We start from the raw sequence: 25144 nt of genomic DNA on the forward strand, positions 1-25144 counted from the left end.
TTGCAGTACAATTAGAACTGGATTGTGCAGCACAGTGGACATGCCTGTGGTAGAGGATAATGGATGAATGGCTAATCAACCAAAATTAACTTAACTTTTGCATTTTAATTTTAGGGGACAGTATTATATACAAGAACTGAGGGTCCCCAATATTATAGGTGAGCCCAGTTCTTAAATTTTCTTAAAGAGCAATGTAGTTCAGAATATTTAACAAAGAAAGGCATATTTGAAAACTATTGTAGTCTTGCTTTCCCACATTGCGTGTAAAAAATGTGGCTGCACTTAGTATTGTTGCCAGAATCATGTTAGCTTCTTCTGCATCATCAAAAACACAAAATATGTATATATTCTCTGAATAAGAAATTTCAGCAACACCCTTTTTTAGTTACGTAATGTGGGAAAACCAACTTACAAAGCTTTTAAAGGAATATTTTTGATGCTCATTATGTTAGACCAAATAGGTGATTAGGAGGGTTTTAGACCTAGGCTTACTCATTAATAGCCTTCAATTTTGCAGTTTTCATATTGCCTCTTATAAACAAAAAAAAAAGATAATTAAGTCTAATCCTGAAGCTGTACCAGGTACCCAAAGTCCACATTGCTGCACAACCCACCGGCAGAGACTGCACGGGTGTCTCTTCATAGTTTATGATTTGCAATCTGTAAAGGTAAAGAACATAATCGTAGAGAAATTTGTTGTAAACACTTCTTAATAATCATTCTTGTATAATATTGGTCTGCATTTACAATTTCATTAGTTAGGCATCTAAAGAGATAAGCAGTGGACAGTTCTGGCAAATTGCAGTTTGAGAAATTTTATTCCTGCTGCATGTGCTGCGAGCATTACATGAAGCAGCAATACATAGAAACTCAAGCTTTGTGGTTTGTTCAAGGAATTATAGGGGTATTGAAGTGTATTGTTTTTTGCCTCTTGAGCAAGATAATGTAGTTTTGAAGTGAAACGGCAGTCTTGAGAAGTTTTTGGCATCGGCATAAGCTGATGTGTGGTGTGAAACTAGCAATGAACTAATGTAAAAGTTGCATTTTATTGCCATGCTTTACATAATTCTGCATCTGTGACATCACTGGAGTAATGCACATGATCAGAAGGTGCTTTGGATGTGCCTTGCTATCGTTGCGCTTTTAGCATGAAACGTTCCATCTTTCAGAAGTGGTATCCCGCATTTTATAAGGCCTCTGTGGTGTATTCATGCCTTTTTCCAGGAATGTAAACTGCACTAAAGGCAGAAACAATAGAATGGCCTTAAACATACCCCTGCAGGAACAAGCTTCATTCTTTATATTCATGGAAAATGACGACAAATGCAAGAACAAAAGAACCTCCCCCCCTCCCCCCCCCAAAAAAAAAAGAAGAGATTTGCAGTTGTCACTTGTGATGGATGATCAGATGACTAAAGACAGTGTAGTCTCAGGAAAAAATTAACACTATAGGCAATATAAGATAATGTCATAAGGACCAGAGGAGTGTTTTCTAGGAAGGTGAGACCATAGTGACTAGAAACACGACCACTGGTATGGTCAGGTGTGAAAGCAAACTATAATCTTTGGGTGTTGGAGTGGAAACCAGCGAACAACAAAGGTGAAAGTGAAGGTGATAAAAAAAGTTTAACATATAAAGCTAATGATAAAAAAAGGAGAACTGCACATATGAACGAGTTGAGGGAGGGGTTATTTAAATCACATCTTTTACCTTTATTGGCTAGCTTCTATTTTATCAATATGTTTTCATTCATATTTCTTTAAATGACCCTCTGGAAAGTCCAACATCAGTGATGCCTATGGCTTGACCCTGCTCCTAACAAGAATACGTCTCATTGTATATTGTGTCTTATTGAGCATATTGTCAATTTTTTCTGAGATTGCAATGTGATAGTTGTCTATGTGTGTGCTAGTGGCACAGGTATAGCTCAGGTTTGGATAATTTTCATTCATCTATATATTGTGTGAGTTCACTTCTCATTATATAAACACTTGGAAGCCTGTACTGGTGCACTATTGCCATCTGTCTTCCTTTTTACTTGCCCTTTGTGCAGTGTTATTTTTATATGTGAATTAATTACTCCATAAGCATGTTTTGTGAGACTTTCTTCGTGAGTCACCAATTACAAGTTCTCTTTTCTGTGCAGGTCCAATACTTGGTACATCACTGCCCTGACTGTGCGGAGATTATCCAGTCCGTTGCTGCAACTTCGGTGTATAATGAGGTGAAATAAACACCATGGTATGTTATTTTAACTGACTGTTCTGTAAATTCTTTTTGTTCACTCTGCAACATAACTTACGGCTTGAACACAACATGACACAGCCTACCTCACCTGAAACATTGCTCACTATCACACTCCAGACGACACAAAGATATTGCAATGTTTCAACATTATCTTTCCTTCCAGAAAATCTTGAAATGTATTGGTTAGCTTTATTCCTGCTTCCAATGACCAAGTTTGCGATGCAGATTGGTAATAGTACCCTTGTGTGGATAGCGTATATATACCACAAGATGATGCTTAGATACCCTATGTAATATGGCATTACTTTAAACTGCTTGAAGGGTAACATTATCCTTCTCCTGGTGGTATAAGCTTGCGCCATAAACTGGCAAAACTGTGCACTCTTTGTCATAATATAAATTTATACTCTAAAATGATAACTTTGCACCTGTGCATACAGGATAAGTTTACGTTGTCAAGGTGCAAACTTGCACCTTTGATGGAAGGGTATGTTTATGCCATCGACAGACTAAAACATATGCCTTTATGAAAGGTGCAACGTTATGCCTAGGTAGAATACAGTTACACTGCTTGTGAAGGTGCAAGTTTATGCTACCAGAAGCGTAATGTTACACTACATGCAATGGTATAAATACTTAGTCTTCAAGAAACAGCGTAACCTTACCCCAAAAAGGTGTCAGCTCAGCGACAAGCAGTTTACCCCCCAAAAAGACTAAGATCACACCTTTTTTTTTAGAGTGTAGAGCAAAAGCCATTAGTGTTATGTAATGAACTGCAGCTGACCAGACTGGCCAAGGCGATCAGCGATTGAAATAAAGGTTCCCTTGATATGTTTTTTGTGTTGAAACTTGGAAACCGGACTCATTTAGATGTATTGTGAGTGAATGTGAACCTGATTCTTGGCAGCTGCAGATGCGTTTTTTTTTTTTTTTTTTTTTTTAGTTTATGCCTATGTGGCAGGAGTTAACTCTTGTTAGACGATGTGAGTGACGGTGTTGGTCTCGTATTTGTTGCTTGGATGCTACCTTGCTGACATTTATTGTTGGCAAGACATATCTGCTTGGGATAGATGTGTGCGAGTGTGCTGTACTTGAGAGTAGAGAAGGAAGTTGTGGCCGAGTGTGAAAGAGGAAGTTCGGGTTCAGTTTTGTATTACAGTTTGTAGTGTGTGCTTGTTTCGTGTTTCTATGTGTCTGCCTATGCTGCACCGCAGTTCTGAGTATTATGCGCCAACTCACCCCACAAGCTGCTATACCCCCTTTACTGATTATCAAGGAGGTGACAAATTATGAATATAACATACTTCATCGGAGTTTTGAAAGATTTGAATGCGATTCGCCTGGCACTTCCATTTCTTTTTTTCTTTTTCAGTTGGACATTATGGGGCCTTGGAAGAAGACAAATCACTCACAGATTAGCGTGCAGTTGAATAGATGATCCCTCATATGATCAGCTCCAACATTCTGCTGCCACCCTTATAGTAGTCAGCCAACCTATCTATCTTCCTTTCAATAAATCTTGCTCTGTACACATACTGGTTATGTCTAAAATAGCCAGGTTGCAATGACCCTACAGTGCAAAACCATTAATCAGCAAGCACCTTTATGATTCTCAAGGAGGTGGCAGCTAATCACACTACTATAATAAAATGAACCCCAAGTGATATTGCTCATTCACTTACACTTACTCTTTAGAGGGTCACAATGTATCTGATACTGCACACATGATGGCCTCATCTTGCAGAACACTTTAAATTGGTCCCTCCTGACAGTAAGTGTTGCATGCACAGGCTACTGCTTTAAGAAATGGACTGTCCAATTGGCCCACATCACAAATAAAACTGCAATTAAAAAATACCCAAACTGTTATGTACAGCTCTTTTGAGCGCAGCTGTTCATGGAGTGATGACAGAAAAATCCTTACCATAGCAGACTTGGTGACCTTGCCAGAAATCAGCCTTGGCACTGAGGTCCACGATATCTTAAAAGAAGCCATCAGCTCTCCAAGACCTTCTGCATGACAACACACAAAAGAGGCATGAGAAGCTTTTGTTAAATGCCTAGCAAACAAGAAAATCTCATTTAACCATATAAGTGGATGGAAACTGATATGGTATGATATCCAAAATGAACACAAGTGCATGATGTATAGAGTTCGTGAAACTGCTCCAACACATAGGCCAAGTTTGTTGAGCTGTTCGTAAGGCAAAGTTATGAATTCAGGCTGTCATATTAGGTCAAATGTGCAATCACAAAAACTATAAGCGGTAAGGGATAATTATGTGCAACTACATGACATAAGCTCGTGTCTTGTCTTCCCTTCCACATGTGATTGCCAACAAGCATACAGGCAAAAATGAGTTAAAACTTCCTTCTTAAAAGGTCCGCTTGTTTGAGTACAGGCAGGCTGACTGAGCTCTTTCAATATATAAAACTAATGCCCATGACACACGGGAAAATTAATGTCATTTCCACCGAATGACATTCGTTCAGTTTAATGTCATTTTTTCGACGCGCTGCTACACGACCAAAACTGATGTCATTTGCAAATGATGGTAATTGCGATCGATACACAAATGTTGGTGCGCCTTTGAGAGAATGATAAGCGCTGTGAACGAAAGCGGCCTTTAAAATCATATTTATGCCTTGCATGACTCGTAAATAACCTGTTGATTACAACTAACCATTACGAAGTTAGCGACTGCGCCGGTTGCGTTTGTTTACGAAAAAGTAGGGAACGTGCGCGCGTCGGTGCCATGGGTGTGGAAAGCGGACGAATTGTTTCAACAACGTACATTTTGCACACTCCAAGTGCGACACGTAAAATAGGCAGTGGCTAGTGTATTGAATCTTCGAGTATCGCCCGGCGGCGTAGCGCACCACAGCCCCGTCGAGTTTCGTCATCGCAAGATCGTTTGCTCGGCATAAATGCCCGTCGAAAAATGCCGAACCCCATCCTCATCAAGAAAGCAAACAAAATAGCATCACTTGCTGCGCCGGATCCCACAACCATACTGAAACGGTGCTGCCCGCGAGAGCGGTGGACGACGTCGCTCTGGCCGTGCGCTATGCCCTGGTCGTCGCTAGGCCTAAATGGTTTCGCATCGAAGCCACAGCGGACGACGCGTTGGGAATAGTCAGTTTCCTATTCGTGGAGCTGCTTACTGTAATTTCAATGGTGTCATAAATTTTCTGACAGTAAACGGAAGGAGTAATTTCGGCGACGCATTAGCATTGGAGCTACGTATATTACAGACAGCACGAGATCGGATGACCTGCCTCACACCGACGCTGCGGCTGCTACGGGGCTGTGAGTAGAAAATCGCTCTGGTTACTTATCACCGATCCTCAGTAAAAGTTATTTTTGAGGTTCCTTTATCCAACCGCATATTATTTAAGGTCAGCAGATTTTGACATGTTTTCTGACGGTGGCAAAAGAAAACCACTGTGCCTGCGCTCATGGACTGCGGCAGCCGCGGCCATTGCCGCTCGCGCTGAGTACGGTGGCTGGTTGGCTGGTAGCGAGGAATGAATTTTTTTTTTTTCGCGATGCTATTTGGCATGTTTCACATAATTTATTGACTAGCTACAAAATTGTAGATGCACAATAGTATTTAATGCCTGCAGCACTTTTGCAGTGTATTTTGGCTATATATTCTCGTTGGGTCTCTGGTGTTGAGATAACACATGCCCTCGTTAGTCGCATTCGAACGAGTTCCTCAAACTCATTCGGTGTCTAATGTCGTTTTCAGCGAATGTCAGTACATTTCCCCGTGTGGCAGCAAACAAATGTCATTTTGAACAAATGTCATTCAACGAAAATGACATTAAATTTGCCGTGTGGCAGGGGTATAACAAGGGTCGTTCTGCACCAAACGTCCCGGAGGTTGCACTCAACCACCTGATTTGTCCAAAAAAATTCTGATGACTCATCCCAAGGCGTTTGAAAGACTAAAATGGCTCCAAAACGTTTTTGTGAGTTGAGCAAAAATTCAAACGTTTCAAAAAAGCGAGAAACATTCTATGAACAATAAAGTATTCAAATTTTTCAAAAGCTCTCCTCAAACATCTTAATGCCATTTCCAAATTCTTGCTCTCAGTCTAATAACAGCATGAAGTTTTGAACAAAATAACTATTTAAGAAGTGGAAGAAATCCTGAAAGTGCATAAATTGTAAATTCGTTAAAACTGTCAACTGGCTTTTGAGAATTGGGAAATAGCCATATTGCTTCCCCAGATGTTATTTATAACCAATACAGCTAGTAAATCAGTGTATATCGAAATAAAAAAAAAAAATAGTTTGCTGAAGAAAGTGCATGTTGAACCATGAACACATGTTAGTGTCAGCCTGGAAGGGTTACAGTAAAAAAAGAACAAACGCTAAGGCACTAGGTAGAGCAGCTTATTGTCTTTCGTTTCTGAAATTTTCATCGAGTTAGCTGTTGGTTTCGCTACTCCAGACGACATGTATCCCCTCTATAGACCAACACCGTGTTTACAAACAATGGGGGCGCTCGCAGCATCGCAGCCGACTGGGAGTGAAAAATAAGGTTAGCGCCCATAAGAATACATGGAACCGAAATATTTCTAGGCAGTTTTTAATTTCACGAGACACCTCTGATGACCTTATTCAGTGCAGAGTAACCGTAAACATCCTAAAACAGACCGTGAAAGTATGAAATCTCATGACTAAGGCGAAGTATTTTTAACACACCGCAAAACGTATAGGGGTGAGAGTTGGGAGGGCGACCCATAAAAACACAAGTAAACGCAACATTTTTCTCGTTTCGCAGAGCACCAGAAGTGGTGGCCGGCCATTAAACATTGGCCAGCGCTTTGAAGAAGTATACTGCGTCATTGCGAAGGCGGTCTACTTTTAAAACTAGCCGAATAATCTATGTTGTAAATCCAGACACCCCCAAAATGCTTATGCAGCGAATCCCGTAGTTTTGTTTACAGTCTGATGCGGCAGCATGGAGTAAATTAGCTTGATATACTGTCCCTCAAGTGATACATCCTAGACAGAATTACATTTAAAAGGCAGTTGTCAAACGCCGTACGACAATACTGACCGAACGAGTCGCGCATTGCAGCAGACGACAGCGCAGCTGGTGATACCCACCGCAGCCGCCTCCAGCTCCGGAGTGTCTGCTAGTGACAGCACCAGTGGTGCATTGCCGTCTGCAACTGTGCGCGGTCAGTTTATCGTGCTGTAAACGGTCCCGCAAGTTGTCAGACTTGCAGTAGATGCAAGGGAATGTAGTGTGATATGCAAAATGATGCCGAGGCATGGTACAAGACGTTCACCAAAAAATGAGAAGGGCTCAATGCTGCTGAACCAAGTAAACTGTTGCGGTAAGTTGTGTTTACATGTGTTTCTATAAGTTGCCCTCCCAACCAGCACCCGCATACGTTTTGCGGTATTTTAAAAATACTTTGGCTCGTTAATGAGATTTCATACTTTCGTGATCTGTTCTGGATGTTCGTGGTTCCTCTGCACCAAATAACGAGATCATGGGTGCGCCTTGAAATTAGAAACTTGCTTTGAAACTTTTCGGGTCCATGTATTCCTATGGGCTCTAAGCCTAGTTTTCGCCCCCAACCGGCCCAACCTGGCGACAGAAGCGCCACCGCACCACGCTTACGTCACAGATCGGTGTAGGTCTATACTTTGGCGCTAAGCGCCGTCAGCGGCTCTCTTCGGAGCATGCGCAGAATGATCACCGCCCCGCGGGCCGCCTGCATCCCGTTCGCAGCCTCAACCGTTCGCGGGTAAAATATCTCGAAGCTTCTTCCACAACTTATAGCATTCTTAAACTACAGATAGAGACAAGAGAAGAAAAAAATTGCCCACGATTACATTACTTCCTAATGCTAAATTTGAGCGCAGCTCATCAGCTGTTTCACCTTTTCGATAGATTGAGGCAGATATTTCGAGCAAGACACGTATGTACAATTACAGACAACTTTTTTTTAATTTTCTACACGTATTCCATCAAGAAACACTCCACTAACAGTTCTTGGCTGTCATAAAAGAAGCTTTGTGGTCGGAGAAATGAAGTTCAATTGAGTTATCAGAAGGTTGCGGGAAGCAACGTGTGGGCCCATAGCAACGTTGCGCGACAAATGGATAGCAGCGACTGACTGATGCCACTGACGCCGCTAGCGAGTAAAGCGAGTGAGAACGGGATGCACCAGGATCGCTGCCCAGTGTACCCCCCTTCCCCCCCCCCCCCCCCTCTTCCTGAGAGGCTCCGGTTGCCATAGCAAACTGGAGGTATGAAAGGGGGGCAGAGCATGTTACGAGGCCCCCGACGCCGACGCGAAACTCAGGAACGGGTGCCAAATAGTTGCGCTCTAAAAAAGATCAAAAGTTACGGTGCGTGCAGGAAGTGGGAAACTCGCTTTGGCCGGCAAGCATACAAATGAAACCGAACACAGCAGCAGTAAACAGCTCACCTGTCAAGAGACCGCAGCTCCGCCTTATCTGTTCACACGCGTTCTATTTGTGCTGCTGCTCTCTGAATTCGAGTCGCTTTTTGTCGTACACACTAAGGTTAGCAATAGAACGAAAAAAAAAAAAAAGATGTGAAAGAAAAGACTGGAGACACAAACAAAATACGAAAAAGAACAATGGCTATATTAACAATTAGGGAGTGGATATATTGCTGGTAGCTGGCAAAACAGCTCGGGAAATAAGACTGCCGGCAGTGTCGTCTCATTGGCAGGCTACAGTCACGTGATGCCGACCATTCCGCGAACACGGTCAGTCCTCGCTGGTGGCAGTATTCATCCGTACGTGCCGCTTATTTTGGACATTACTAGAGCTGTGCCGCGTTTGATGATGTTAAAGAGTCTCCGTCAATGGCTGTGCTGGACAGCATCGCCGATGCGGGAGACAACCACATCAGTTTCAACATTGGCGACACGTTTGCAAGCTTTTCGGAGCTTGAAGATTTCACGGTAAAGTAATCAGAATTACATCCAGCTGTGGAAAAGGGATGCACGCATCATCGAGGCGACCAAAAAGCAAGTCGGCAAGATTGCGGGAAGCATGCCTGGCACGCTCAAATACCAGTCGGTGAAGTTTTGTTGCATCCACGGTGGAAAGAAGTTTGCAACCAAGGCGTCAGAACGAAGCTCCTCGTAAGTGAATGATTATGCTGTGCAAATCTATTACATTGTTGAAATAAGATTTGTGCACTTCCTTCAATTCTTCCTTAGGCACGTATTTCACAGCAGTGTGCTCCTTAGAATGGTTCAGGTTCACTGTGTTTAATTGATGCAGGTTGACGGCTTTAATACATGTGCTTTTATGTATTATAACATCTCGACCCTGTAACATCTAGTACAAGAATTGAACCAAATTCGTTTTCTGTCGCATAATCAGTAACCGGTAATATTGCCAGAGTTTTCTAGTTGAAATGGCAGCGGCACGTACCCACAGTAATATGGGTCCACGTGGTCTCTTGATATGGCTTCTTAAGCTTGGAACACACCCCTTGTAGGAGGTAACACCAACCGCCAAGCTCTGGGGGGTGGTGTGGTTGGTGCTTTCGACTCGAATAGGACTATCCGCCCGCCGTGGATGCCAGCAGCGCATGGCGCTCAGTCTGCTTGGTGTTGCATAATAGGTTACATGATTACGCTTGAAATACAACTCTTCTAGCCTATAACGCTTGCTATCAAGTCATGGCACGTATTCGTGTAGCTTTTATGCAACTTCCATCACACAGAGATGCGCACTAACGGAATCCGCAATGGACGTCAGTCGCGTTGCAATCTAAAGCTTGCCTGCTATAACATGACTAATTACAGAATTGCGACACTTGTCCAGCTTTCTACTGATAGTATTTTAACAGAGTCAACCTCTTGCATGTTATTTTGCAGCGTTGTGGTGAAAAAAATTGTTTCATGCAGGACCTTCAAGAAAGACTACCCATTCCACATCTACTTGGTTGCGAGCAAGGATGGTGCGGACTTGGAGATCAGGAGCCTCGTCCTGGCGCACAACCATGCCTTGTCAGAGGCACTCTTTAGACATTTGCCCCAACAGCGAAAGCTAGCACCTGAGCTTGAAGAAAAGGCAAAGGAAATGCTCCAACTCAAAGCGAACAAGAAGCTTGTGAGAGAAGGTCTTGAAGAAGAGAGCAACAAGGTGGTGACACTAAAGGACCTTTCAAACCTAGCTGCAAAATGTAACAACCAAGCTCCCTGAAACAACCTCCAAGCCAGTCACAATGTTGCAAAATGAGTACCATGCCTCTGTCCGTCTCCTGACTGATGAGAGAGATGAACTGAGGGAAATTTATTTTCAGGATGAAGACATGAAGAAGTCTTTTGAAACCTACCCTGAGATCATATTCATTGATTCCACATACAAATTACTGGAGACCAGGATGGCCTGCTTTCTAGTGATTATTGAGGATGGAAATGGTCAAAGTGAGGTTGTGGCCGTTGGCCTTTTTGCCACAGAAGATGGTGACACACTTGAATGGTTTTTCAAGGCATTTAAAGAGCTGAACAAGAACTGGGAATCTATCAGGGGTAACTATGTCAGATAAGAACCTTAAAGAGCGGCAGGTTGTTATGAAAGTATTTCCCCAATCTTCACTCCACATATGTGCCTTCCATACTCTTCAGACCTTTAGAAGGAAAGCAAGCACACAAAAACTTAAAATTTCAAGGCCGGTTCAGAAGACACCTCAGCACATGGTCTACGCCGAGAATGAAGAGGAATATGCCTGCTTGTATCAGACACTTATATTGTCTTCGCCCCCACCTGTAACTGACTACTTCAACTCAGATTGGCATCCCATTCACGAGGAATGGATCATGGGCCTCAAGTGGTCATGCGGAAATTTTATGAATGCACCAAATAACCTTGCACAGACGATTAATGCAAAGATTAGGAGCGTTGTTGACCGGTACAGTTTGCTCGAAAATTTTGTGTGCAGATTTTTCACATTTGTGCACACAACACGAAAAGAGGTGATGCACAAAGCAGCCACGATCCTCCAAAAAAGGCATGTGACTTCAAGCACTGATGAAGCTCATGCTTTACTGTGAGCTGACCCCATATGCATTCAGGCATGTGGAGCGGCAATTGTACCTCTCATCTAGAGTGTGCGTGAATTCATATGATGGAAAAATGGCACAGGTGGTCATCAATGGTGTGGTAAACTCTGCTTCTGCAAATGACTGCTCCTGTGGGTTCCGAAATGCAATGTTGCTTCCATGCTGCCACATTCTTGCAGTAAGGCATCACTTTGGACTGAATAAGTTTGGTGGAAGCCTTTGCAGTGATAGGTGGTCGGCAAAACTGTATGCGCAAACCGTAACAGTGTTCCTGGACTGTGAGCAGAATGAAACAGCCCTATTGCGTGTTGAAAAACAGAAAGATGCAAGAGTTCTTTCAAGTCGCCAAAAATTTAGAAAAGCAGCTGTGATAACAGGAAAGCTTGCTAGCATTGTACCTGAAGGTTCGATGCCAAAATTTGCAGAGCGAATGGAACTGCTGCAAGATCTGCTTTGCCATTGGATGTATGACCACGAGGTGCACTTGCAAAGAAAAGACAAGTGTTCAGAAGCAGCAGGAACACAGGAAGTGCAAGACATCTGTGCAGATAATATTCAATCTGCCCTAAAAGGAACAACCGATCAGAAAATGACCTCTGATGACCTGCTAATCTCCGATGCGAGCACCTCTGACACTGCACCAGTGGGAAATCGGGCGATTTCCACAACTGCCGAAGATTCTACTGCACATGACCTTAATCACAATGTCAATCTGGAACACGAGGCTGCTTTCATGAGAAATGAAAGCCTTCCAACAGCAAATGAGGCTATTGATCTGGAACACAAAGCTGCTTTCAACATGAAAAATGAAAGCCTTCCAACAGCAAATGAGGCTATCGATGTATCAAGTGATGTGCTAAGTCAAATCAAAGTTGCGCCAGCAATGCGGAAGTGTGGACGGACAAAGGGACACACACTGACCGTAGTTCGGCTTATTAAGAAATGGAAACATGTTGCTGGTGAACGCATGCAGTTTAAGCTCTTGTCAGCAAGAGAAAAAAAGAAAAATAATTCTGACATGGTTAGTTGGCGAATGTGCTGCAAAAGCTGCAATGCAAGGCAAAGAACTGGGAGAAACAGACATTGAGCACCGGCCAGAGTTAGTGCACTGTGGTGTTTTAGATGAAAATGTCGACATACAGTACAACCTCGTTAATTCGAACTCATCGGGACCGTGAGAAATCTTCGAATTAAGCGGGTTTTCGAATTAACCGAACACACCAAGAAATAAGACTTAGGCAAAAAAATTCGTTGAAGGAACGTGTTACCTTTATTCGGCATATTTTGAATTACTACTGAAAGTAATCAGAGATGCTGGTTTGCCGCGTCCGGTAGTTTGCGGCTCCTAAGGTCATGCTCTCGAGTTGGTCAAATAGACGAAACATCTCTGAACTTCCACCACGGCACTCAACAAAACTGCGGATAACGTTCAGCGATCCGATAACTTCACCAAGAGCAGGTGCTCGGGGAGGCTCGTCGGTGTCGTCGTCGCTATCGTCGCTGTCATCGCGCATGTTCGTACCAGCAGTGATCTCACTCTCCAAGTCAGAGTAGCCAGTCTGCTCTTCGCTCTCAATGTTGATATACTCGGCGAAGCCGACTGCGTTGGACTCATCCTCTGCGCACAGCGCATTGATGCGGTCGCAATACTCTGCTCCTTCTTCGTCAAGAGTAGTAGTACATGGGTGGTCTGCATCGGCATCAACAATGCTTTCACTGGAAAAACCAGCGTGTTCAAAACACCGCCTGATCAATGTGGGCTCCACTTGTTTCCAAGCGTACACCATGAGGCATATGGCTCCGAGGAGGTCGATGGAGTACTCCTTGCCATTGTCGTAGCAAAGGAGCATGCGCTTGAGCAGGTGGTACCAATAAATCTTCCTAGTGTGGTGAATGACGCCTTGGTCCATCGGCTGTGAGATCGAAGTGGTGTTCGGAGGTAAAAATACCATCTTGATGGCCTGGAGATGTGGGATGTCGCCATGTGCCGGGCAGTTGTCGACGACAAATAGGACATTCCTGCCCGTGGCCACGAACTTGCGGTCAAGTTGCCGCACGTACTCTTCAAATATTGCACCTGTCATCCAGGCTTTCTTATTGTGCCTGTAGACGAGTTCATCCTTTGGCGGCAGTAGCGCATTTTTGAAGCAGCGAGGCTTCCCCGTCTTCCCGACGACCAGTAGCGGCAGCTTGTGTTTACCGCACGTTTGCGCCGAACAGCACAGTAATCCTGTCCTTGGCCTGTTTCCTACCCTTGATGGCGGTGTTCTTCACTGCGAATGTTTTTGTTGGCAGCATCTTATAAAAAAGTGCAGCCTCGTCAAGGTTGTAAACGTCGTCTGCACCGTACTCGCTAAGCAGCGGCGCCAATGTGTGGTTTCTCCAATCCTCGACAACGCTCTCGTTAGTGCTGCCGCTCTCACCACAGACGGTGAGAAAGGTTAAATTATTGCGTTCTTTAAAACGGCAAAACCATCCATTGCTGCACTTAAATTCCTCGTGCCCAAGTTGTAGAGCTAGGTCGTTGGCCTTCTCCCGCAGTAGCGTTCCACTGACGGGAAGGTGGGCAGCGTTTGCTTTCTGCAGCCAGCAAAGCAGAGCAGCTTCCACATCTTGATACGTGGGAGCCCGCACTCGTGACCGCTTCGAAGAATAGGTCTTGCCGTAAGCCTCTAGTATTTTTGACTTGTTGCTCAATATTGTGGACAACGTCGAGAGGGGCACGCCATGCCTTTTGGCCAACTCGGTCTTCGAACAAGCGCTCTTGCCTGCTTCCTGGATCAAGCAGAACTTCTGCTGCAGCGTTAAAGTCTTGTACTTTGGCATTTCTGCACTGCTACGGTCACAAAGCTAGCACTTCTGCACAGTCCCGCCCAAAAAAACGGCACAGTAGCCGACCCCTAACCACAGCACACAACACAAAGAAATGGCGCAGGCGAGACCGGCGCGGCGGTGGTGGTGGTGTACTTGCAGCGTCGGAGGCACGGGGGAAGAGCGGGCGAAGCACACCAAGGGATGGAGTGGGGGCGAGGTCACGTGATAAAAACCGGTATGCCCGCCGTGTTGCAGTGAAGCACGCCTTCTCCTCTGCAGGCGCGTGTTTCGGCGGTGCGCGAGGCGCACTGTGGACCGATTTTTGTGCAGAGTGCTCCGGCTGGGGCGCTTCGCCTATAAATCATCACCATTACTATGTGGCTTTGCCTCGCGGCTCCGTAGGGCCGTCGTTTTGCCGGGTTTGCGGCGAAACATGGATCAGGCATTGCCGCATAGCAGTCCAAATTTTCGAATTAACCGGGCTGGCGCAGGCCGCCTGTTCGAATTATCCGGCCAAATTTACATTGGAAAATACGGGACCGCAGAAAACCTTCGAATTATCCGGGATTTCGAATTAACCGAGTTCGAATTATCGAGGTTGTACTGCAAATGCTGTTAGAGCTCATTTTTCAGATGATGCCCGGCTAGCCGTGACTGATACGGTACAACGTAAACAAAGGCTGATGCAATGGGAATGTGAAGCATGCAAGACCAATCTAGACTCCGTCGTGTGACTGGTGCTTATCATGGTACCATTTCCCTTGTCTGCACCTTAAGAGGCAGCCAAAAGCAAAGGTCTGACAATGCTCCAGTTGTGAATAGCTCTATTTTGTATTTTTTGCGTGCAAAATAAAGAGTAAAAAACTGTATTTGTGCCTTGTCTCTGCAGTAAGAATGAAGGATGTGGCACTTCCTTACACAGGAAGTTTTTTTTTCCCCCTTCACCACAGCCTTCTGGACACATTTAAAGCTATTTCATTTCTGCAAACATATGCAGCCACAACAAAACTACAAGATTGTGGTTTATAGGGTTTAACCTCACTTTTTTAGGAGCTCTTTTATAGGGCATCAGCTGAACCTCTGCAGCAGAGAAAACCAACAATTGTACATGATGGCTTCAAAACACTGTGCGCTTCCAAAATGCGAGGAATTTTATTTGGCAACCAATGGGGGCTAACTGTCATAGGAAACTCCTTCCTCCATGGCTCGTCCCGACTGGTAAGCCTAGCAGTGAATGCCCAGCGAAGCTGCCGGCGTACTTTCCCGATGGCAATTCTGCCGGCATTTGAGGCGTTCAGTGCGATACCGGCTGCTGGCATCTTTACCCCACTATCAATACTGCCGGCAAAAGAGACCTCAAAAGAATATACCGGCACTATAATCACGTGGTCGTAGCCAACCAATGGGGGCTAACCTGCCGGCAATTTTTCGGGCGGGCTATTCAGCCGGCTGCCGGCATAATAGGCGCTTCCTAACAATTAACCACTCTATTACAAATACACTTCGTTTCGCACACGCACTTCGCACAGTTTTCAAACGTCCATTCTCCGTGCTGACGCGCACCACACCGCTCACTGCTTCGCACATTTCTTCACGCGCCCGCTCTCATTGCCGACGCACTGCGCACTGCTCCTCGGTACCCCGTCCCCGTGATTGCACTCTCTCGCACCAAAACATGGACGATGTATTCGCTGCGCACTAGGCCCATTCCAGACGAAAACACAACCAAAACAAGGTAAACACGGACGGACGGCACAGCGAGCCACCGCGGCACCGACTCGTCAGAGGCACGCTGCTGGTGGGGGTTGTCAGTTTACATCGCACTCACGGGAGGCTCACATGTGGTTCAAGGTTCACACAACAGCCGCCCAGGCGGCAATTCCCGGCGCAATAAGTCAATGCAATAAAAAGCTGCGCTAATAAGACACGGACGAAGGAAAGGCAGGACGCACACAAACGCAGACTGACAACTTTATTTCGTGAAGAAAACCAAGGCATGTGTACACGATCTCCGCTAATATCTAATCACAAAAAAACAACAAGCGAAGAAGTGACGTGCACTAAATCAACACAAAATACCAAACTCTGCTGCAGAGATGATAAACTTAACTAGGGCCGGCCCACTAAGTAAACCAAAACCAAAAATCTTCCAGTCTAACAGATTATCAGCATAACCATCAAATGGTAATGCACAAATACAACACAGTGATGCAAGACAAAGCCCATAGTACATCAGACCACCATCTTCAGGCTGGACAACGAAACATGGTATAAAATCAAGGTCACACAAGCAGCTTATACAAGCCTCGTCAGCAACAATAAATGCAGTGAAAAAAGGCACCAAGTCAGGCTAAAACCAATTGTCTAACTCTAGTACCAACCACAACAGCAAAAAAAAAAAAAAAAAAATGTGAAGCTATGACATCTCACTAACACGCAACCCACAACGCAGACACATGAAAGAAGGCCAAAGCAGAGCCTATACATGACCTAAATTCTTTTTCCGACACCGAAATAGAGGGCTTGCTGGCGCAAAAGCTTGTGGTGCTGATGTAAAAGGTTTCAATTACTAGGCGCTCCTATTTGTCTTTCGAGCTGGCCAGAAACTTCGTCCTCTCAAAGTAAGGCACGCATTCCCGTTTGTTTTCTTTCTTGCAGTCAGCACAGTGCTCGGCCAAAAACCCTCTTTCATTTTTCTCCACATTCAACTTGTGCTCTTTTTCTCTTTCATTAAAGCACCTGCCGGTTTGGCCTATGTAAACTTTTCACAACATAGGGGAATGCGGTAAACTACTCCAGAAGCACATTCTGTGAATTTCCTTTGATGTTTGATAGTGCACCTATTTATTCTCTTTCATCATCGCACACACCTTTGAGAGTTTGCAAGGTGCAGAGAAAACGATGTTGACACCGCCTTTCTTCGCAATTCTCTTGACATTGTGCGAAAATTTATGAAAATACGGGATTACGTGGAGCTTCAATGACTGCTCTCCTTCATTACTTTGGAAGTTTTTGGAAGGTCATGTATAGGCTCTGCTTTGGCCTTCATGTGTCTGCGTTGTGGGTTGCATGTTGGTCGGATGTCATAGCTTCGCGGTTTTTTTTTTTTTTTTGTGGTTGGTACTAATGTTAGACAATTGGTTTAATCCTGACATTGTGCCTTTTTTCACTGCATTTATTGTTTCTGACGAGGCTTGTATAAGCTGCTTGTGTGACCTGGTTTTTATACCATGTTTCGTTGTCCAGCCTGAAGATAGTGGTCTGATGTACATTGGGTTTTTTCTCGCATAACTGTGTTGTATTAGTGCATTACCATTTGATGGTTGTGCTGATAATCCATTAGACTGGAAGATTTTTGGTTTTGGTTTACTTAGTGGGCCGGCCCTAGTTAAGTTTATCATCTCTGCAGCAGAATTTGTTATTTTGTGTTGATTTAGTGCACGCCACTTCTTCGCTTGCTGTTTTTTGTGATTAGATAGTAGCGGAGATCGCGTATATATGCCTTGGTTTTCTTCACGATATAAAGTTTAGTCTGCGTTTATGTGCGTCCAGCCTTTCCTTCGTCCGTGTCTTATTAGGGCAGCTTTTTATTGCATTGAACTATGAACCAACTAGCCAGGCAAATTTTACTCACGCAATAAGTCAGCCGCTGGCTTCGATAAACCTCTCCACCAAGCTGTCCGAAGCGAGTTCATTGTTTGTGCCACTCGCGCCACTCACGTTGTTTATGCTAGAGCTCCTCAATACTACCAAAAGCTCTGGGATGTCTGCCGCTTAGGGCTGACCAATAGGAACAGGGCATTGTGAGCGGTTTGTGACTGTGAGCGGTACGTATTTCGGCCCCTGGTCTCTGGTTTATGCGGCCGTCCGCCATCTCTCTCTGTGCGATGCATTGTGGGTCGACGTGCCGACGCTCGAAATAATGAAACAGGAGCCATCTTTACACCGGGCCCCGCGCTGGCGGGCTTCAGTCGTACATGAACGAGTGGGATCTGTACCCTCATACTATGTTGGGATTCAGACCCCTTTTATCCACACAGGACACAATGTTAAGGATTAAGCACGAAATCTTGCCACCTGAGATGAATAACAGGTTAAGAGCCATATTAGCTCCTGACCTTACAAAAGCCTTCGATAATGTGAACCACAAAGCTATCATGGGTGCCCTATCCGAGCTGCAGGTGGGCGCCAGAATGTATAATTATATCAAGGCCTTCTTAACAGGTAGGACAGCAGAAATTCAATTAGGATCTATACATTCCAACAAATTCCAACTAGGGGACAGGGGCACGCCACAAGGCTCAGTACTGTCCCCATTTCTCTTTAATATCACTTTAATAAATTTGGCACGCAAATTGGAACAAATCCCAGATCTAGAACACTCTTTCTATGCCGACGATATTACTCTATGGACAACGAAGGGTCACGCCGGCACAATTGAGGACACGCTGCAGCAAGCAGCAGATGCGGTAGTGGAGGAGACGAAGAAAATTGGCTTGGAATGCTCATCTCAAAAATCAGAACTTTTAGTCATTAAACCAAAAAGATATACAAAAAACATTAAGACAAACATCAATATATACATGGATGGTTTCACTATCCCGAGAGTAGAAAAGTTACGCATACTGGGTATGTACATTCAATCAAATGGCAAAAACACGGATTTAATCCAAAAACTCCGAACGATAAGTAATCAAACATCTTGCCTTATTCAAAGGATATCAAACAAAGAATGAGGGATGAAAGAAAAAGAGACACTAAAACTTGTGCAAGCATTCGTTCTCAGCCGCATTATATATTCCACGCCCTACTTATTCCTGCAGGCCAAGGAAAGAGAAGCTATCGATTCCATTATACGGCAGTCCTTCAAAACAGCACTCGGTCTTCCCATTTGCACGGCTACCGAGAAACTCATGCAACTGGGGATACATAACACACTAGAAGAAATGATCGAAGCACACCTCACGGCACAATACAAGCGGTTGACCGCAACATCGACCGGAAGACAAATACTGCAAAAGACCAACATACAATACGAGGGCAGACACTCACAGGTAACGTCAGTTCCCCGTCCAATACACAAAATACTGGTAGTCCCTCCACTACCTAAGAACATGCACCCGGAGTTTCACCTGCAGCGTCGGGTAGCAAGAGCCCAATCATTAGAGAAATACTATTCCAGTCTACCAAATACGACATATGTGGACGCAGCAGAATACGGGAATAAGAGAGCCTATGCCCTGGCACTAGTCGATCACAAGTATCGCTTACAAAATTCAGCGACGATAAACGAAGTAAGAACGCCAGAGGAGGCAGAAGAGGCGGCTGTAGCACTGGTGATTGTCACGACGGACTCCAAATACATTTTTAGCGACTCAAAAACAGCCATTAGAAATTTCGCAAAAGGTAGAATTCATCAACCAGCAGCCAAAATTTTGAAATTTTTTTATTACTCTAAAAACGCACGTTCGATCAAAATTTTTGTCGGTCCCCGCACACGTGGGTCATCCTGGAACCGAGGCGGTGCACCAGTATGCCCGAGGATTCGTCGTAGGCCGGGAGGTGCGTTACCCCGAACTAAGATCGGCTCGCGAGAGAGACCCTACGTACAGAGGAATTATGAATTGGTATAAAAACAACAGACTGAAATATCCGGAGCCCCACTATACTCTCAGCAAATCACAACAAACACTACTTATAAAACTTCAAACAAATATGTGCTTTAATCCGTATAAGCTAGCACAATGGTATCCAGGCGAATACAGCCCCTCATGTTCACTTTGCGGTGACCAGAGGGCAGATCTCGAACACATCATGTTTAAATGTGAAAACATGCATCCGCCGGAGGGCCTGCAGATTACCAATTCGGAACACTGGGAGGCCGCATTGCTTAGCTCTGATCCAAGCCGGCAACACGCAATCACGGCTTGTGCCAAGGAGGTCGTCGAGCACCATCGAGCGATGACCCCCCCTGGGGCGGCTTGAGGAGAACCGAACTCCCACGAAGAAAGAACTTTCCAAATTCTCCTTAATAAAGTTTCCTCCTCCTCCTCCTCCTCAAAATTAGACCAATCAGCTTACTATCTATTACATATAAGGTGTTTACTAGCGTAATCGCAAAATCGCTAACAGAATTATGACAATCTTAGACTGTAATCAAGTAAAAGATCAAGCAGGTTTTCGAAAATGTCATGTTCATGTCCATACCATCAATCAAGTAATAGAAAAATGCTACAGGGTTCGTACAGATTCAGAACAGGCAAATTCAAGGTTATTCAAGGAATTTCAAGGCCCAGTTGGAGTATTTTCAAGGACTCAACACAATGCTACATGCAGCAGTTTTCAATGTCAGGTACCAATTTTACTGAACAAAATCGAAAAAGAAACATTTCAAGGAACAGCTTGTATTGCACTAAGCCAATATTGTACTAAGCCAACATAATAACACCAGTATTGCACGAAGCCAAAATAATTAAAAAATGTTCAGCCTTGAAAAACACCCTGCAATGCGTTGCACCAATGTCGAAGAGCAATCCATTCTGCAAAACTGCTAATGGCAACTTCAGGGGAGCTCTTGCCGCTTTTCCTGAATCTTCTCGTTGAGGCTACACTGTTCCTCAGTCTTGCTTCGTGCAGCCTTCCTCAGGCTATTGGATCTGACAATTTACTTCAGATCATTAGCTGCATCTGCCTTTTCAGCATACGTATCTGCTGAAGCCAGTATGAAACCGGTGCAACAGCAAGCGGTGCAAGCCGGTGAAACCGGTGTGCAACAAAGTTCAGGGGAAAAGTCTCCTGACCGGTAACTGCTGAGAAGTCTTCCCTCCTTGCAGAAGAACCATGGAAAAGCGCACTCAGACTGAAGAGCAGACAGTCAACTCCCCACTTACTTGCTGTAACACCTGCCCTGTAGGCATTGTGCATGGTGGGCCACAGGTCCCAATGTCCAGACATTGAACTTGGTATGCTTGATGCAGGTGCTCTTGGAAATTCTTGAGTAACCTAAGGTTAACATTGGGAGCATCCATTGAAATCTGAAGAATTTTTTCAGGAGGGAAAGGCTCGAGCGCACTCAGCAGGTTTCCTTGGATGTCCTCGGATGTCGAGTGCCCCATAAACACAGAGGTATAGTACGAATTCCAAAACCGGATGTGAACATCCATTTGTTTCCGCTGGAGATAGTCGTTTGTGGACTCGTCGAAGAGTACCACGTAGTAATCACAATCTTTTATCTCCCGCTGCAAAGCAGATAAAAAGAAGGACCTCAGACCATGGCACGTCACGTAGGCACATTTTTTCTCTCCGCAAGAACACGCTTTGGCCACGTCACTGTCCGGGAACATACGCTGGAATAGCTGGCCTGTTTCCGATGATGACCGATAGGAGAAATGCGATGTGACAACCTTCAAAGTCCACAGAATCTCTGCGTTCGTCACCAACTCGTGTGGCTTGCAAGCATCGTCTAGCTTTCCCGATTGCGAAGGAGGTGGGACGGCTGACTGTTGGCTCTTACTTGGAACTAAATAATTTCACACGAGCTGTTGGCTGCAATCTTCATGACACCAGCATGCTTGGCACTCTTCATATTGTCATGACTTAAGCCACAGAGAGCCGTGAAGGTACATGTAGACGAGGACCCGAGAATAAGGTCGGCTTCACCCCAAACAGATGCCTCGGCTCTAACAGGCAGAAAAACTGTCAACAGCAGCGGCAAATTTACATGTTCGAAGTCTACTCGAAGCACAGCTCGGCTCGCTGCATGAGGCCTTGGCGAAACAAAACGTGTCCGGAGTGCCAATTTGTTCTGCCCCACGTCGATCACTGCGCCATACTCGCGAAGAAAGTCCATTCCCAAAATAACAGCTTTAGGGCAATGCTCTAAGATCACGAATTTCGCAGGGCAGGTCTCACCAAGAATTTCGATGCGAACGGTGCATTTTCCTTTAGGGTATACCAGGTGACCTCCCGCGGTTCATATTGGAGGGCCATCCGACGGGGTAATGACTTTTCGCAGTCGGCGGCAAAATTCTCCACTAAATAGCGAATAATCAGCACCGGTGTCAACGAGCGTGGCAACTTCGTGGCCATCGATTATCATCTTAACGTTATTCAGAAGTGTAGTATGTCCGTTTGTGTCCCCAAGGGTGCAATTGTTCGTTGCGCTATGTTGTAACGTACATGGAGGCTCTTTGTATCGGCCAACTTCGGCAACGCTACCGCCAGGCATCGCCGTACTCAGTTTTCCCAACGAGGAAGAGCGGACAGGCTCTGACGGCGAGAGCCGTGGGGAGGGGAAACTTGCCGACGTGGTGATGGCGAGCACGATGGACGTTAAGCTTGCACTGGCGATGATAGAGGACTTCACCGTAGCGGGCCGCGGATCACGTCGGCTGAATCCTCGAAGGCCGAGTTCTCGATAAGGGCAACGACAATATATGTCGTCCGGCTCACCGCAGTTAAAACACAATGGCCGCCTGTCAGTGGTCCTCGAGATGTTGGACTTTCTTCGCCCTCGCGGCTCCAAGGGTGCTTTACTGCGGCTCATATTCGCGGCGCCGAGATTCTCAGCCTGGGTGTACTGGCGAGGGGCGAGAGGCGGCCGACTGGCCATAGCGGCATAGCTCACTGTCGGTTGTGTGTCTAGAGCAACAAGGGGTACTCCTTCTGAAGCAAGTGCGTGTTGCACTTCTTCCCGAACGGCTGTAGTAATAGTTGCTGGGGAACATTGCTCTGAAGCAGGAAAAAGCCTTTTAAGCTCTTCTCACACGACTTCGCAGATGATATCGCGAATATCAGCGATGCCAAAACCTCCTAAGCTAGGCGAGGTAAGACTCGATACGTTCGGGAAGTTGTTGCCCAATCGCTGATAGTGTGTGTTCCTTGTGGCTAACGCCCGCTTGATAGTAGTAGCTTCAGTGACAAAACTCTCTACTGTAGTCGGTGGATTTCGTATAAGTCCACCAAAAATCTCACTTCGTACGCCTCGCATCAACACGCATACTTTTTTCTCCTCAGTAGCCCTAGGGTCGGCACGAGAGCTTAAGCACAGAACGTTCTCAACAAAACGTCCTCATACTCCGCCCTGCCCCTAGCAAGCCCTATTTTGGACCAGTCCGAGCGACCACCTCTTCTTGTTCCGTGCCCCTTGTACGCCTAGGCATCGGTTCACTTTCTTTCGCACATGTGACGAGGTGACTTTGAGCGGTGTGCGTCGCGAGTTCTCCATCCATCTGCATCATGCCAAAGCTTGGACAGAAACATCGGGTGCTTAGTCTAAATGACAAGGTGGAGATTGTCTGTGCCATCGAGAGAAGGGCAAAAAAATCTGTGCTGGCACGTGAGAGAGACTTACCGCTAACTACTGTGTGTGGCATTTGGAATGCCAGAGAAAAGCTACTCGGCAGTGCTTCCGTGACTGCAAAAAGATGTCGAGTACGAGGATCAACATTTCCGGATGTGGAGGAGGCGCTGGTGCGATGGCTGAAAACAGCTCGGTCGAAAAATATACCAGTTAGCGGACCTCTCCTTGTTGAGAAAGGCCTGGTTTTCGCCTCAGAACTCAACCATGACAACTTCGTGTGCAGCAATGGCTGGCTAGGCAGATTCAAAGCAAGGCAGGAATAAGCACGAAGACTGTAGCTGGAGAAGGCGCCGCAGCTGACATTGAAGGTGCAGAAGATTGGAGGAATGGCCAGCTTGGACAAATTTTGGAAGACTATGCGCCTGACGACATATTTAACCTTGATGAGTCTGCATTTTTCTTCAAGCTGCTGCCGAATAGAATGCTTGCATTCAAGAGAGAACCGTGCACTGGCGGCAAGCATGCCAAGGACCGCATTTCAGTTGCATTCGCATGCAATATGTCTGGAAGCGAAAAGTTGCCACTTCTCGTCATTGGCAAGTCAGCCAAGCCAAGGTGCTTTAAATGCGCCCCACTGCCATCAGGAGTCCTTTATAGGAATAACACCAAGGCATGGATGACTGGGAAGCTTTTTGAAGCGTATGTGCGCTTCATTCACCGCCGTTTTGAGGCGAAAGGAAGAAATGCTGTTGTTACCCTTGACAACACATCAACATGTGCAACATAGTCAAAAGCCTTGAGCTTGAACGCGGCGGTGAAACTGGCATACTGCCCCGTGGTGAAATGGCGTAAACTCACACAAAACCGCAAAGCATGCTGCGACGCTGCCGAATTACAAAACGGCAAACTTGCAAAGCGCATTTTAATCAAGGAATCATGGGAACTCGTATGCAATGCATTCGCTGTGGGATGACTGCAGATCAACCAACAGGCAGCTGCCGCTATAACAATGCAGGACATGAAAACAAAAATGGCGGTGGAAGCAAGTTCAAGGTGCGATCATTACGCGGGGAATTTAAAAAATGGAATTTTGACCTCAAAATTCAGGGGTGCGATCATTAAGCGAGTGTGATCATTATGTGAGTAAATACGGTACTTAAGACAAATCACAGAAATCGATTATTGAAAAGGCAGTTTTAAAGGTGCTATCGCGACTACTCTCAATGCACTACCGTGATTAACACAGCTTGCACTCGAATCACTAGTTTCGTCGAAAACCATGCTTAAACATTCGCAACTTTTTCCAATACTTTTGCCAACTTTTGGTGCGATGTCAGGTGATGGCAACGGTATCCTTTGGTTGGGAAGAGCTGTATCCGCTATCGCGTAAAATAAGACATTTTTAACTCCGCTTAAACTGAACATGACGTACGAAAGCACTCTTTAACATCGCTTGGCATCGTTACGAGTGACAGTTTGTCATTGCGAGAATAGGAAGGAGTTTGGAGAAGTGTTTACCGACTTAAGTTAGTTTTATTTTTTATAGCGAAAGCTACATCGGCCGCAAAGCCGCATTTTCGCTTAGGCGGTGGCCACACCGTGGTCGCAACGCTCCTTGCATCACTGCCTAGCAACCGCTGTCTTGCCATCTGGCATGACGTCCCTGAAATATTAAGTTGATCCTGCACTGGTTTTTTGGTGTT

The 25144-nt window shown here is 45.3% G+C and overlaps 1 protein-coding gene and 1 pseudogene across 2 annotated transcripts in view; one reads left to right on the plus strand and one right to left on the minus strand.

Moving 5' to 3' along the window:
- LOC146172628 (uncharacterized) overlaps positions 1-25144 on the minus strand; it is an 84150-nt gene that overhangs the window by 43990 nt on the left and 15016 nt on the right. For both annotated transcript variants that reach the window (XM_084584032.1, XM_084584031.1), the window contains one exon: positions 4173-4261. In XM_084584032.1, the coding sequence (XP_084440158.1) occupies positions 4173-4244 (72 nt within the window). In that variant the 5' untranslated portion in view covers positions 4245-4261. The remainder of the gene's footprint in view (positions 1-4172; positions 4262-25144) is intronic.
- Positions 11084-20946, plus strand: LOC146172629 (uncharacterized; annotated as a pseudogene).

This window comes from Amblyomma maculatum, chromosome 11, assembly GCF_055883805.1.
Source record: "Amblyomma maculatum isolate TAMU_Amacu chromosome 11, ASM5588380v1, whole genome shotgun sequence".
Taxonomy (NCBI): Eukaryota; Metazoa; Arthropoda; class Arachnida; order Ixodida; family Ixodidae; genus Amblyomma; species Amblyomma maculatum.